The sequence below is a fragment of the Macrobrachium rosenbergii genome, chromosome 46, assembly GCF_040412425.1.
Source record: "Macrobrachium rosenbergii isolate ZJJX-2024 chromosome 46, ASM4041242v1, whole genome shotgun sequence".
Taxonomy (NCBI): Eukaryota; Metazoa; Arthropoda; class Malacostraca; order Decapoda; family Palaemonidae; genus Macrobrachium; species Macrobrachium rosenbergii.
In genome coordinates this window covers 52,120,441-52,137,322 of record NC_089786.1, presented here as the reverse complement: position 1 = coordinate 52,137,322, position 16,882 = coordinate 52,120,441, and the positions used below count along the sequence as shown (strand labels likewise).

The 16,882-nt window shown below is 36.9% G+C and overlaps 1 protein-coding gene across 7 annotated transcripts in view; it reads right to left on the bottom strand.

Moving 5' to 3' along the window:
• Positions 1-1,560: 1,560 nt before the first annotated feature.
• Pi4KIIalpha (phosphatidylinositol 4-kinase II alpha) overlaps positions 1,561-16,882 on the bottom strand; it is an 81,114-nt gene continuing 65,792 nt past the window's right edge. For all 7 annotated transcript variants that reach the window (XM_067089800.1, XM_067089803.1, XM_067089806.1 and 4 more), the window contains 7 exons: positions 12,115-12,233; positions 10,379-10,579; positions 9,111-9,269; positions 7,498-7,692; positions 6,926-7,153; positions 6,547-6,686; positions 1,561-4,798 (listed from right to left, as the gene is read on the bottom strand). In XM_067089800.1, the coding sequence (XP_066945901.1) occupies positions 4,699-4,798; positions 6,547-6,686; positions 6,926-7,153; positions 7,498-7,692; positions 9,111-9,269; positions 10,379-10,579; positions 12,115-12,233 (1,142 nt within the window). In that variant the 3' untranslated portion in view covers positions 1,561-4,698. The remainder of the gene's footprint in view (positions 4,799-6,546; positions 6,687-6,925; positions 7,154-7,497; positions 7,693-9,110; positions 9,270-10,378; positions 10,580-12,114; positions 12,234-16,882) is intronic.

The following is a 16,882-nucleotide window of genomic DNA, read 5'->3' as shown; positions in this document are numbered from 1 at the left end:
ATTACTAGCCTTCTATTTCTGAGCTTTACAGCAATTAGTGCAGTACACTCTTTCAATCCCTTGAAAACTCTGTTTAAAAATATCCTTACAGTAAAATGCACAGGATTTAACGAATTTCTCCACTTCTGTTAAACTTCAGTAATAATCTGCATTTTTTCTATTCGCAAAATGATTTGCATAAGGTATAAACTACCTACAGTGCCGTATAATGATTTTACTTATCAGTGAGGGGGCACAATTCCATCCACTCTCAGCTTTGAATAGAACTGAATATAGATCCCAGGCCAAAGACCAAGCACTGGGAACCTATGAGGCCATTCAGCACTGGAACGGAAATTGACAGTAAAAAGTTTCAAAGGTGTAAACAGGAGGAATACCTCGCAGTTGCACTACAAATCACAATTGTTAGGTGGGGACTCTCAGCTTTGAATTTTTGGTGTGTAATCTGCCGTTCTTCACATTTCTCGACATACCACAGTTCTTTGACTCACTTGTCCTTTTCATTCTACAAGGAAATTTTGATGGAGATTTGTATCTGCTGTCATTACAATCCTCATCACAATGTTTTACATTGCTTTTCCCTTTACGAGGTTCAGCATTTCTCCACTTTCCTGTGCTCTGTCTGCACGAACTTCCATCAAAGTTCATCTTTAACCATTTTTTTTTTTAGTGGTTTCCCAGGCATTACAAAAGTTCATCTTTCTACTTCTTTTCATACTGGCCCTCTAACCAACTGTTCATTTTCTTCCATCCCTTCTCAACACATCCAAGCCATCTCAATCTTCGAGATCTCAGCTTCTGACAGCATGGACATGTAATGAAAAAGGATGCGGAACAGGTCAGGTCAGAAAAGCAGTCAATACAATAGTGACAAGAATATGGCAACAATACATTTCGGGTAGGTAGATTAAAACCTGACTTGAGTACAGTGCCTTTCTTACTCGATGGTGAATGGTCTGAGCTTTCCAAGATTACAAAAATCTTTATCATCATTTATTTCATATATTTACAAACCGTTGCCTTATATCAAGGTACCAAACTCGACTGCAAAAAGATGCAACAATCCCAATATGAAAGCTTCTGGGGTTGTGGGTATACTCTCTGGCCCTTGGAAGAAAAGAATTTCTCCCTGTGTTTATCAACAGTTTAACCAGACCACCTACTAAAAATACGTAACCTCTCACCAAAGTCACTTTCTCAGATAACTGGCTTATAAATACCAAAGTGATAAGTTAAACAACTGGCAATGGTTTGTATCTGTAAAGTCAAGTCTCAAATCATATAAGAAAATAAACTTCCTTGTCTGAGTTAACAGAACAAGATTCAAGTATCAGATCACTGCAAGTAAAGGGCTATCCAATTACTCAACATGAAACTTCAATCAATTCCGAGTACTCGAGATAAACCCTTTTAAAAATGACATTAACCCGAAGCGTTTCTAGAGACCATTTCTGAATCGGCTCATTTCGTCTGTCCATTCAGCAGCAACATTATCCTTCTCAACACGCAGGGATGTAAAAAAAACAAAATGGCTCCTGTGGGTGACAAACAACACAGATCTAATGGTAGTTCTTTGTATTGAAAACTTTTTTTAATACAAAATGACTTGGTACATGAAATTGCTGCATATATACTAAAGAACCTACAAATCAGGATTCTAAAACACCACTTGAGTCATGGACAGTACAGAAGAATATGAAGTAAAATCCATACAGTGCTATACAGTCTTAACACATTATCACAGAGTATTCCAGAGAGCAGGAGGTGCCCCCCACATCAAGAGTTGTTTCAGAATTCACAATTAATATACAAGCAAAAGCAGCATTTGACATTCAGAAAAAAAAAACCCTTGGTAATTAAATGTTCTCTTTTCTTAGGAGGAGAAGGACTTATTATTTTTTTTTTATGTAAACCCTACAGGTTACCTAACCATAATTCTCATGGACAGAAAATGCACATGACAAGAATATTTCTAGACTGGTAATGATGCATTTCAACTGGAGACGACTGAAACCTATTAACCTAATATTCTATGTAAAAATATACTTTACTCAATGTGAGTAACATTACTTATGAAAAACCTTAATAGATAAATGGTGAAGCTACAACTGGCCACTTATTCTCTTCGCCTCAATGGTACACGCACTTTCCGAGGAGGAGAACTTTCAATTCAAAAGAGCCCAAACGATCTGCTGCACGCGGTCGAACCCGTACGTTAACGATAGGCTAAAATCACTGCAGCAGTGGCAAGAAGGGTGACAATTGCAGCCTCTTTAAATTTGCATTGTTAAAAGCGGCACTAGATCCACTCTCTCTCTCCAATCCCACTGTTAGTTATCTTACTGACTTCCATGCCCAAGTTACTTGATAGCCTACAACTTCCAGGAGAAACACGGTGTGAAAATTGCAAATTCAACGTTGCGGCACAAAGGCGATCCACAGCAGATTACCAACGGTGTCAGCTACACCTAAATATATACTTGCATCTTGTGGCCTTTTTGATTGATTTAACCTTCCATTCTATATCACGTGCATAAATATTTAGAGTAAAAATTGCAATACACATGTCAAAAGTTACAAGCTTCCAACCGCCTAATCATGAACAGGACAGCTTTAAAACGAGTTTCTCCTTTTTTTACTGGAACCCTTTTTTTAAAATGCAACGAATGGCTAGAATTAACTGTACGAGTCCTTCCAAAATTGTTAAGCACTATTCATGTAACTAAGTATATCCACTTTACTTCCTGAATTATTATACACAAAAACTATTTGATGAAAATTATAGACTGACCTTCACAGGCTTACTTTCAACCCTCTTCCAACTCCCTTAGCATTTTCAAAATAAAATTCTTCTCAACCAAGCAGTTCACCTATCAAATAACTTGGGGGAAAATACTGATATGACTATTGAAAACCTTCAGATATAATCTTCCTGTCAGACACACAATACAAGGCAGGATATCTTAGGATAAGGACACCTTAAAGAATACGCTGATCAAATTATAAAATACATGTCAACAACAATTGCCAAAGACCTATTTACCTGTAATACAAAACAAGCCTCGGAAGCCGCCCTCGAGTTCAAACGACTTTCTCTAAACGGTTCATTATCAATAACGTATTTCTTTTGCATTTAGGAAAATTTAAGCGAGATTAAAACAATGCCCAACAAGGTTTGAACAAGCCAAGACAAACCTCCTCTCCCTACAAAAAAAAAAATGACACTTCTCTGAAGACCCTACAAGCTAAATAAATACTATAACTCGTCTGACACCAGAATGTTTTTTTGTTTTACTTTCAAGTCACGGGAAGTATGACAAAAGAAGCTCGATACTTTAAAACAGGCAAAGACAGCCAGCATTTCCCTTCCAGTTCCCTGCTTGTTGCATCATGACGACATGGTATGGGAGTCGTGCAAACGTGGTTTACGGAAGTGCAATACAGATTTATTGTAAATGTCATTTGTAAGTTATATATATATATATATTCATATATTGTAATGATACATTGGTACATCTTTATAACAAGGTAAAGAGTAAATAGAAGAAACTCTGACATGCTACATCAGGGGAGCCAACTAAGAAGGCCGGGTGACATTGCAGCTTTCAAACCTGGAAAAATTAGGAAACCGACAGAAAGGATATAAATCAACATGTCAGGACTCCTTTTTTTTTTTTGTTATTAAGGGTCTTTGGTATTTTATATTTACATGCAGCCATGGCTCACCCTGACACCTTTTTACATTTCGGCTGACACTCCACTTGAACGCAAAATATATCAATCTTAAAATTATGAAAAGCCAGTCTAACCAAAACAAAACACAAGGGAACAAACAGAATCAACACACTGAAACAGACTTACATGTCGAAAATCTTATTGGCTCGATTGATTGCTTCTTTGAGACATTCAGGAAATCAAAATAAGGATAGTACATAACAGAAGAAAACAGAACATTAGCTCAGTCTGGACAATTTGAAATTTAACCGCTGTAGTCCTTTACTGTATTTGATCTGGGATTTATGATCTAAATAATTATGTCTAAAATCAATGCAAATCCGTGCAGACTCCTGGCTTTCGGCAAAGCACTCCTGAAGAAGTGCCACGCTATAACTTCTATGCCAACTCAAGGAAAGTCCAAGATTTGACGAAAGCTGCGAGTTAATAGGCCATTACAGTTAAAACAAAGATATGATCCCTTTCATCGGTTGTCTGGAAAATGTGTTTCACGAGCAGGATTAAAATGACTTAAATACGCTAAAACCGCCTACGTTTTTCCTTATTTGTTGTACCGTTCCCGATCCAATTTTGTTTTTCTTTATCTTAAGAGACCCTTTGCAAGCTGCAATTCCCAATCTACGTGGATGAAACAAAACTGACATTATCACTTTGTGCTTTCCTGGCAATCCGTGAAAGTGTAAAATAAAAAAAAATTCACTTGGTTAATACGATCCACCAACATGACTCACAGCAGCACGTACTTTGATAAAGGAGCACAAACAATGGTTCAATTTCATCTTATATTGACTATACACATATAAATGTATAACACCTTCAAAAAAGAGAGTTCCTTAAAAAACTGCCATCTTATAAAAAGACAATATATAATCTGCGCTATAGGTAACAATTCGCAAAAAATAACCATAGCCGGTCCATCACTCTTGGGTATAAGACACTCGCCTGAAATGGTGACGCCGCGGCTCAGCACCACGAGAAAAATGGACTCTTCTCTTGGAACGACTGCGTAAAAGTGTCGCTGAAGGACCTGAAGCGGGCTGTCGTACCAACTCTTCCTTTAGATCTGTAAGAACGCACAAAAGACACCAGTCACTTACAATGCTCGTATACTGTGGTTTCCTTATATATAAGACAGACTTCTTTGAATCACTTGAATCCAACAATAATGAGGCAGCTTACCTTCCACAGAAGTCATCTACAAATTAAAGGCTTAACAGCGCTATTACAGAACACAAGCACAATCGGATTGTGTCTAGATTAGTCCATCGAAGGTATGTTCCTCAGAGGCTTATGTTTGTAGGAATAAAATGACAAAATTCAAAAGAGAAGTAAAATATTCATAAAAAATTGACAGAGAAATTATTCAGTAAAAGACCAAAAAACTCAACCAGTCTCCATGGAAAATTAAACCTCACATTTTTACTTCTATGGCCACCGCATGCGTAACTTTTGCTTTGAGGCAAACACACTGCATACATGAATGACTACCTAAGCAGCATCAAAGACTCTACAAGAATATCAAATTAGAGAACTGAGATTATGCCGAGATTCTGGGAATTTTGGAGGGAAAAAAAGTGGGGGGGGGAGCTGAAGTACATCCCTTTCTTCCAAGACCCTAATCTTATGATGAAAAGCTCCATCGAAAGGTCTAAGTTGGAATATGCCAGCTCTGGGGTTTTTTTTGTCAATAACAGTGTCTACTTGTTCCAAACCCATACTTCATTGAAGATAGAAATAAAAGGACGACATATATTTCAATATCTTCACTGGACAAGTACCTCTTTTGATGAACACTAACAATTCCTCTAACACTATTTCACCCTTACCACTCTTAAATAAATTCTATATTTCCCTTTAAATCACACACACAAACCCCAGTGCAGCAATTCTTATTATTTGTCTTGCTATTTATCTCCCTCATCATTTTAAGACAGCATTTGTAACACTACTACAGCAGAATTGTGCGACACAACAAACAATAATGGATCAATGTTTCAAGTGACATTTCAAATATAGTTTGACACTACAAATGCAGATGTGGATTGCCACCAGAAGCGATCCAGGAGTAATCAGTGTTCTAAGTCTTCGTTGAGAGGAAAGTACTGTTTAAGGGTCTATACATGAAGAGATATAAGTCTGGCAAAGTCCAAATTTAGGTAACAAGGTAGACTCCCTAAGATTCCACAAGTTCTCAACTTGCAAAAATGTGAGATAAACTACTTGCTTAGACAAATACCTTCCACTTCAAGTAAAATTCTTTGCTTCTTTCATCCCTGATCACTACATTACTATGACTTACTATATTAATCCATTAAAAACACCTTTTCTTTTAAGAGGGTTTGACTTGGTCTACAAAAACAAGGTCACCACTTCAAAACAAAACTACCCAAGAAGAGAGAATTATCAGCGCGAGATGGTTCCTTAAACCTATTACAGTCCAAGGCATCATAGAACATTTATGCAAATTTTATACATTCAAAAGTGTGATCTGCCATCCCAAAAAGAGCTCAGATATCTGGTAAACTAGGTCACACTACCTACATCTTATGTTTTACACCTTCTAAAGATAACTGGATGCCCTACAACATTCCAAAAAGGTTTAGCCCCCTTTTAAATGCTTGCATACACTGCACCAGATTTTTCAATGGGCACAACATAAGATTTCTCTCATATAAAGAAGCATATGGTAATACTAGAGAGAGAAAAATGTCAATTGATGATAAAAGCAGTTAAATGCTTTCAACAGTACACAGTTAGCCTCTTAACATACACAATTACTACTGTTCTTGGGGAACGAACTTTCAACCATACCTTTCTACAATGACTGCTGGCATCTGCACTAACTGTACTGGACTCTTGCTATCCCTGAGGGCTTGAGTTAAGTTTAAAATCTGTCCCCTCATCACAGACATCTGACGTTCAAAGATGTGACGGTCAAAACCTTTGTCAGTCTGTAATCAGTAAATAAGTAAATTTCAGGAAGGAGAGTCTATCTTTGCTGTGAAACAGCTGATTCAAGAATTGTTAAATGGAAATTCTACAAGTTGTCATCGTTACTCCAGTACTATTAAAATCATAACTTCTTGTATATACATATCTTCCAGCAAAAATAAACACAGCAATCATCAATATCATCAAATATTAGTCCGTGTTCCCTTTAAAGGACCAGACATAAAAATACTGCACTTACCCCAAACAAACTTTTCATATCATCACAGAGCTCTTGCACAAAGTTCATATCAGATAACAGTGGCAAAACTAGATCCCTGGTTTCCTGACTAAAAGGAACTTTGGCCCAGGGTAGCCAAGCCCAGTGATATGGGTATGCTCGCCACGAATCAGGGTGTTTAAAGGGAAATGCTAAACCATTATCAATTGCTGCTACCTTGACCTCTGGAGGCTTAACCAACGACCAGTCCTGCAAAAGAAATTTCCCACGTTAGAAAACAACGTAAGTATTGTGGGCGATAAAACAAGCACATATAATACCTTCAAAATGGTTACAAAACATGAAAAACCACATCAGGAACATACTGTAAGAACCTCTCTAGGAAAAATCCCTTAACGCTTGCGAAGATGCCTCGAGAACCATCTCCGAAAATGTTCCGAAACGCTTCTGAACATTTAACCTAATTTGCCAAACAACTGCAAAACATGCAAATATGATAATGTACCTAAAAAGGCTCTTGCCATTATTGAAATAACCACCGATATACAAGCAACGCCATCAAGGGCCAAAGAACAACAAAAAATCCAACTCACTTCTCCTTCTCCTTGGTCATCTAATTCAGGCTTGTCATACTTTATTAACCAATTGTCATTGCCTCTGTCTGTGTTTCTGATAATGTAATCTAAGATAACTAAGCGCTCAAACTGTAGCTGGAATTGCCGACTTGTCGTTTCGCCCAGGGGCTCGGCCTCAAACCTCCGCAGCCAGTAGTCAGCATCTTTGAATCCCTGTTGGATTGAAAAGGAAAATTAACGGATATGCACGACAGTTCAAGAGACAATTAGCTGTGTGCACAATTTTCAAATAAAGTTAACAAAAAATTTGAGAATGTACTAAAAATGTACAGTATATACCACATGCACAAAAATGGCAGAACCAATAGTACACCAGTTATAAAAGACTGGTAACTGGTTTTAGTGGCAGAACCAATAGTACACCAGTTATAAAAGACTGGTAACTGGAACGGAAGAAATGCCATTTTTTGATCACACATTTGCAATTAAGAGCCAAAATCCCAAAATAACCCCAATGCAAAATGCTATTTCTTGATTCATTCAAAATATTTATTAGCCATCAATATGTATGGCACTCTATAATATCATTCAATCAAGTAGTCACATATTCATACATCATAACAGTAATTCTAACACATTTTATCTTGCTTCAAAGTAAAATATTAATTAATGTACAATGTTTTCTACCTGCGTGGCACAAAGAGAACTGGGAAAAAATAACCTATAAGAGGCATTGACACACCATACAACAAATGTCTCGTAAATAATTATTTGATAAAACAACATTGGTCAGCTTCCTCTGATAAGTAAAAGCTCCTAAAACTACCATCTAGAGACTGCCTGGGTAAAATTTCCTTATTACAGAGGATCATACAATTAAATACGCAATGTTAATTTCAACAGAGAATGAAATAAATGTAGACACTGATATTTATTTCAGAGGGCATAAATGTTACTTTGAAGCATTTAAGCTGAACACTGGATAACATATCTACATTCAAAAGAGAACCGCTCTAAAAGCAGTTCTTGAGGAGAGGCAAATTTATGAAAAGTGGTTGGCCACCTACTTTGGACGTCCAAACTGAGCTCCTCAGTAAAAAAACAGAAAACTACCCAAGAATTAAGAGGACACAACAAGAACACTCAGTACTGTATTACATACATTATATATTAACTTTATTACCGCTATTATTTCCAAGCTGTCTAAAACCAATGCATTATTTACAAGAAACCAGCGACCATATTAATTTGGCATTAAACTAAACCTTTTAAAAAATAAATTCATTAAACAAGTGAGAAATATAAATTCTGTCACTTTGTAAATTTAAAATTTTAGTATTTGACTTTGATTTTTATTTATTAATTTGTAGTCGATTCTCTTTCTGTATTCCCCATTACCTTCTATTACTTCTTTCGAATGAACACCATATTCTTTAGAAGCTTTAATTTCAAGTCAATGGCCCCTGTGGGCTTGTTCCATACGAATAGGGTTCATCTGCTGAATAATAATAAAATTTCAATAACTTTTTGATAAAAAAAAAAAAAAAAAAAAAAAAAAAACATAAATCTATGCCATCCAATCCCGAGTCAGATCTCCCCAAAAACAGCTTCTCCTTCTGATGCAAACTTACCTCTACAAACACCTGAAAGGAGCCCACTTTGGGCGGCAGGCCGATCCGGTGGAAATGTCTGCCGACCTTAGGGAATCTCTCAGACACCATCTTCTTGGCTCTTGATTTTTCTCTGTCTATTCTTGTGTAATTAAATGTTTCACTAGCTAATTTGACTACCTGAAATTCAGATGGAAAAGAACTGGTAAAATTCACGATTGCTGTAAACGTTTCCAAAACTTCAGCAAGGCTGGTACTTGATGTACATTGTTTCCAAAACTTCAGCAAGGCTGGTACTTGATGTACATTGAAGTGTTGACCTTAATTCAGAATATAAAATTTGTCAAACTATGGATGCTTCTCTGTGCATAAATGAATGCTCACTTGGACTTAAGCTACAAAGTTTGAATGGTGTATTAAATTGTGAGTACTGTAGACTAAAATTATCAAAAGAAAACAGAAAAATCTTGGTTTTGCAAATGATTTTAATATGCAATATCATTTGACAACAGAAAAGTGACAAAGATAAAAATGTCAACGGTGAAACTCAATTATTACAGAGACCTTCAGGTCATACAGAATAATCAAGTGTAACAGTACACATAAACATAAGTCAATGACTAACCAGACATGGATGAACTGAGACTAATATAGTAGTCATGACATACCCAAGATATTAAAAGGAGGGCATCTGAATATAAAACATACCAATTAAAAGGATGCCACAAAAATTGAAAGATGAAGAATTTTGACCATTTGAAATTTTGTGACTTGCAATTATATTGTTTAGAGTATTTTAAAAGCAAATGTTTACGAAAATAAAAACTAAAAATCTTCTACATATGTTATCGTTAATAGGGACAGTCCTTAGCATAGAAAAATTCAGAACAGGAGAATGTTCTGTTGCACTACTGTTAAAAAATAAAAGCAGGAAAGGATAGGCATTAGAAACTGATCATCACCTGAGATTTCAAAAACTGACATGGTTTGGACATGTACGGAGAAAAAAGAGGAAAAAAGGAGTCAGAAGAGCAGTACAAACAGGGAGCAGTGGAAAAAGGGGATAGATTAAGACCCAGAACTGATGGGAGTTCAGGCAGAAGGCGTACAGGACAGAGCGTGGAAAGAACTCAAAGCACATCTAATTCCATGTGATAACCTATTAAAAAAATACAAACAAAGCAGCAATGCTACAAAGGACACCTCACACTGCAAACACTGTGCCACACACAACATTTGCATTCTGAGAGAGTAACGTCCCTGCGCCAAAATGGAGACACCTCACTCACCCTAGTTTTAGGAACGACATTGAGCTGCAGCTTCTGGTCCACTAGCGATGCTCCAGCTTCCGAAAGGTATCCCTGGTTGGGTACGAGGCACGAACGGCCAAAACAACATGGACAACAGACTTTGTGGAGCCACTTTGTCCACTTGGGGTTAAGTCGACCGTACGGCTCCTCATCTTTCGGCTTAAATACAGATATTACTTTCTGTGGAAGAAGATTGTAAAAGTTAAGTCGTCTTTCTGTATTTCGATATTTCTGCAAAAATATTGACCCACGAACAGCATCACCAATGTGCAGTAAATGTGCCCCACTGTAGAAGTTCTCAGTTCCAGAGGTCCTTTATTCCTCACTACTGGGACTTCAAAAATTCAAGAGAAGATGCAATGCATTACTACTCTAATATATTCTCCTTGCATTTTAATAAATTTTTATCTATCAATTCATTAACTTTTCTTTTTTAATAAGCGAGACCTCTCCCTTCTGTACTTCCCTTGATCTCCTCTTACTTTTCCTCATGAACACCATAATATTCTTTGGAAGCTTGAATTTCAAGTCAATGGCCCAGGTGGGTTTGTTCGCTATGAATAGGGTTCATCTTCTAAATAATAAAAATATAAATACCTGTGCCGTCCACATGCACCAACCAACTCTTCGTCATTCCCTACCATCATATAGCCACGGCACTATGATAATCTACATTCACAGAGAACTAATACTATCTTTCAAATCTAAACACAAGTTCCAGAATTATTTTAAGTAAATTGCTCTATCATGTGTTCAGAGGGATTTTAAGCCCCAAAAAATTGCTATCGATAATTCTTTAAGTGCATAAAATGACATTAATCCCTAAAAGACATTCACAATGATAATTTCGCCTTGTGACGCTTTTAAATTTTAAGCAAATCCTGAATGACATTCTGACTTATTCTAACTACAAAACTATAAGATTTATGACATTCCTGAAGCAGGTGACTTGCATCAGCTACCTCGTAAACCAAAACTGTGTAAAAATGAAAACAATTTGGTAAGGGCCCAGTTTACAACATTAAAATCTATTTACAAAAGCTGTTATCAGAGGTATGTGGCATGTCAACTAACAGGAGTGTACAGCGTGATAAGAACACTAACACCAAGGCAGTAGAGGGGTTGATAACTTCTTCATTAAAAGCTGATAACAGCTTCATTAAAATTCTCATCTGACAACCTGTCTTAATGTCAACTGCAGGTACGATAAACATCAAAACCATTATTCATAACACACACAATACTAGACAAGAAGAGTGGTGAAAATAAATTCAGTATCAATTACCTGAAGGGTAACTTTGGTTCAGTTCATGGTAAAACAAAGATATTACGTTCAAGGTAAAACAAAGACATTAAATCTCTCTACATAAGATGGCAGTACAGTGCATTACATAACATAGTACGCTGTAAGTAGTCCAACCTTGATAAAGGGAAGTTATCTAATGAAATGCTACAACACTGACTTGACAATGGACACTGTTCTCAAAGCTTTCAATTCCCAGCACACTTCTTTACTTTAGCAGACCTTAGCAATCCACAGAGAATCTAAATTACAGAAGAGTTATATAGTCTGAAGTAACAATGCTTGCTACTTCGTCAACTAAACAGTACATATAAATATGTATTAAAACTGTGAAACTGAATTTTATTATTCCTCCAACGACACAGAGTTTTATAGACGAACATCATGCACACAGAAAGGTTGCATCACTTACCCCATTACTATTTTTAACAAAATAACTTCCACTAGAGCCTTGATATATTCTCTCTGGATATATGCCGTTTTCTATTGCTGTTTCAGCTTGCCTTACTAGATCTGTGAAGTGGGGATCGTCTGGAAAAATGGAAAACAACATTAGAAGGGAGTCGATACCCAAGATTTAAACAGTTCCCAAGGCGTACCCACTTCAAACCTCATTAATCTTTTCATATTCTAGGGCTAAATTTGTCAGACCTAAGGATCAAAGGACAGTTCCAGGCATCTTTTACAACGAGAGAAATCAGTTTAAGTTTATTCAGATTGAATGATAACCACATTTAAACAATTGTAAAACCCAAATTTCTTCTTTTACAAACTATAGAGAAATCAGTATGTTTAAACTTTACAATTAAACAATAATTAAACATTCAAAAAACAACTGTACAACTCATGTATTACATTTTCACTTAAGAACGATAGATAAAAAAAAAAACTTAATAAAACTCCTTTTCACTTTCAAGGTCTTGTCTTGAGCTGAACCAAAAAACAGAACGGACTTGAAAAAACTGAAGCAAAATAACTGGGTCAATTATGAACACCAGATATCCTGCACCTACAAAAACACAATATAATACACTGTTAATGAATTTGTTGCCCTCACTAAAAATGGGGCCACACTATGACATTCAATTCACCAATGACCAACTTTCAGTTATGCCACTTCAAGTAACCTTTCAGCAGAAGTGCAATAATAAATAAAAGATTGATATTGGAATACTTTAATTTTACAGTCATGGCCAGCCCAACAAAGCACATGTAACTATACTGTAAGATTCACTTGTAACTATTACAGCACCTGTACAAATGTGTCTTGAATGCCGATGTAAAATTAATTAAATACAGTGAACACTTGGCTAAAAATTGAAGAACTATATTTGCTTGCTTCTCCTTGTATTCATTTTCTTGTTTGACAGGGAATCGACTACATCACGAGTTGGGAGAGAACTTATCAAGTAAGCAAATACACGGGAGATGGGGATTCTTTTCATCAAAATTCAGTACTGCACAAGATTCCTTTTGATATCAATTACGATCTACATCGGTCAACACAGGCCTTGTTAAATGAATCACTGTGTATTGAGAGAAAACAGAATGCCTTAACAAAACATCACCAGTGTTACGAGCCAAAACAAACTTAAAAGCAGCTATGAAATAACACAAAATGCACTTGAAATCTCAGGCTAGAACACTCAAGGGGGGAAAAAATCTGTGACAATCGTGAATATGGCAAGCACAGACAGCTACTCAAACAGGGTGAAAGATATGGATCACTGTAAACAAAGACTATACTGATAAACAATGCAAATGTTAAAACTACAGAAACTCAATAGCTGCAATGTCAATTTGGAAAGGTGAACAATAATGGACACTAGACTAATTTTACTTCTTACTGTAACGATTCCCTAGATTTTTACCATAACCCAACTTCCTGTAACAGAAACAATCATTTGTGGAGAGAATCTGCTTCAGGAGATTTCGAAAACTCAGTTCATGAAGCAAGGCTTCTGATTTAGGCCAACTTGGATATATTTTCTACTCTACCGGAGTACCCCCAAAAGAAAAACCAGTGTCTCCACACTGGAGAGGGCGCACATAACTCGAAACCGAATGTGGATTTCATGAATATATTCGTTCTCAAATTTGTGGATTTTTCAAGTTCCAAAATTAGGTACGTACTGATCTGTTACCATAAAATTACAAAGTTGAAAAAAATGGTTAATCTTATTCTTAAAAAAAATCAAACTACAAACAGGAATTCCTGTCAGTTTCATAAGAGACAGCAATTTACCACACATCACAAAGGTCTACCAAGAGCAAATATGTTAATAAGCCAGACGTACATATCTTAAGTCTAACGCCACTACATAAAACCAGCGTGGTTATACAACTGTGTGAATATTTTCACTTGCAAACTGAAATGTTTATAAGATAAGACTTCCACCTTTCATAACCATTACCAAAAATTATGTACATTGATCATAATCAGTGCTTCGAAAATTCCCTGTGACTAAGTTGACTGTAATATACTGTATTAAGAAGCCTACTGCACAACCATAAATTTTATAGGTAAGGCCAACTGGCCAATATCAAATAAAAAAATATAGTATTTCATAACTAAGTTACTGAAAATTCTGTAGTATCTCATTACTTGCCCCTCCAAACCACCACCACACAGAACTCGCACTTTTCGTCCTCCATTTATTCAGCAACACCTCACACGCTTCCTCACAAATACAGCACTGAAGTGGCCAAAACCCTGATTTATCCCTCTTACATAACATGATGTGGCTACTACAGCAATCTGACCAGACTGTTGCCAAGTTACACCTAGTGCTGCCGGTAGTAGAGTTTGCTTGTGTGAGACATCCAACAGAAAGCTACTACTCCTGCCGTAATGAGTGTCCACTATTTTGTGGGTGTGCTTTGAAGCAGACCAGTAAGAACGGAAATGTCCCCACGGCATTATGGACTTGAATTATTGGATTCTGGTGGATAACGGGCAACAGAAATTAATAATACTCCAAAATAAGATCCCTGACTGTGAAAGCAATGATCAATTAATTGATCTATAAGTTCTCTGGCATCAAGCCAAATGAGTGCTGCTGTGATACAAGGTGGAAATGAATGTTGATAAGTTGCTGAGGTTTCTATGTGTAGGTCTCCAATGCCCTAGCTCACTTTTCCAAGCATTTTACGTTACCAGTAGGCATGTTGTGCATCTGTTATTGTGCTGTGAATATTGATCACACTGCTTGAAAATAGCCATACATTCACTAAAGTGGCATCTTATCAATTGAGCTATCTGGATTCCTGTACAAATACTGCAAGCATCTTTTTCTTGTACAATGTTCCAGACATTGGGTCAATATCTTGTGCTTCCACTGTGACTGCAGTTTGATTTTCAACAGTTGTCTGTGTAAATCTATAAGAAAATTAAATCAAAGTACTTTTATCTTGTGTCATCTCAAGTGCAATCGCAATCACACTCTGTCAAACTCCTAGCATGTCATTTATCCATCTGTAGTTAGTGCGCTCCAGCTAGCCACAACATGATTTAGTTGAAGCAGAGTGCCACAAGGTATGATTAATTAAGATAAAAAATGCAATCTACTTGTTTTATGAGAAAACTCATGCTTTTACTTTTGAAAATCACCTTACCACCTTGTAGTTGCAGTGTTTTATGTGGGTAGATTGATGCCAGAAAAGCTTATCCTAGGCTAGGCCTGAAATTGGAAAACTTGTCAGACACACAAAACCCCCAAGATTATGTTGACAGGAGACCCTACTGTGCTGTCCTCACCTTGTTCACTTTCCCTGTCCCTATGCTTTGACGGTCTCTATTGCAAAACCTAAACGTGTACGCATAATAAGAGATTCATGTAGAAGCGTAGTAGTGCATTCTCTGCTGTAATCGCTTTCCTGTCCTTACAATACTGCTCAAGTGTACTACTCTCATGCTATTTCTTTACAGACAGGCAGACTTTCATACTTGGTAAAACTTGCTCACAATTAGCCTGTTCTTTGAAGAAAATCCCTTTACTCGAAAAAGCTGTGATCCCACATTAGCCCTGTTTCAACAGCCTAATAGTGTATGTGTGCGAGACAATTTTCAACCCAGGGAGACAACGCTCCAACAGAAATTTTACTGACGAGCTGATATACGAGGCAAACAGAATTTACCAAGGCCTGATATTAAGGAAGGAATATAGAATTTAGGCCAAAGGCCAAGCACTGGGATGAGGTCACTCAGCACTGAAACAGAAATTGAAAGTGAAGAGATTTTAAAGGTGTACCAGGAGGAAAACCTCGCAGTTGTACTATGAACAATGGTTAGGAGGGGGGTGGAAAGTAGGATGGAAGATAGATAATGTGAATGGAGGTAATGTAAAAGAAATGAAAGGGGTTGCAGCTAGGGGCCAATGGGACACTGCAAAGAACCTTAAGTAATGTCCAAAGTGCACACTGTGTGAGGTGTTCTAACCCCCCTACGGGGAAGAGCTGTTTAAAAAGATTATTTCTCTCTCTCAGTAATCTTCAGTAACTAGTCATGAACTACTACTTGCACCACACTCAAACCCAGAAAAAAGATGACATATGACTTATTTTATGAATCTCAAAATTTTGGTGCAAGCAACATTTGGTTAGGACAGGACCCCATATAACAGCTCCTGATATTTCATGTTGTACGAGTGCCTGGTCCTGGAATTACATTTGAAAACTAATTTTTTTTTTAACAACATTTAGCCCTTCCCATACATAATGGTACTGAACACTACAACTGATTAACAAAAACCCTAAAAACCTTGTCCAGATAAAATTAACACATTTGCCTTTTGGATGTCCTAGCTCAACCTTCCAGACAGTAAATTAATTACATAACCAGTATGCTGGCTACTGCATCCCAAAATAAGTAAGTACCTAAACACCTAATGTATTACAACATAAAGCCACCCCCTCTACGTTGAAGTGTTGGGAAGCCGGAGGAGAGAAGACCTTGAAAATGTGCTTGCTGGGACGAGTTTAAAAAGTGACGCAGATGGTAAAAAGAAATCGGTTAATGAGGTCTTATTCAATGAGGCCTCAAAATATAAGCAAGTGAAAAATGTATCTCATAACCATGCCTCTATATTCATAGCCACTACACTCAATGCAACAGGCTCTTAACTGATGTAGATGTCTGCGCATACTTCATTAGTTGAGTACTATTTAACTGTCACAGAATT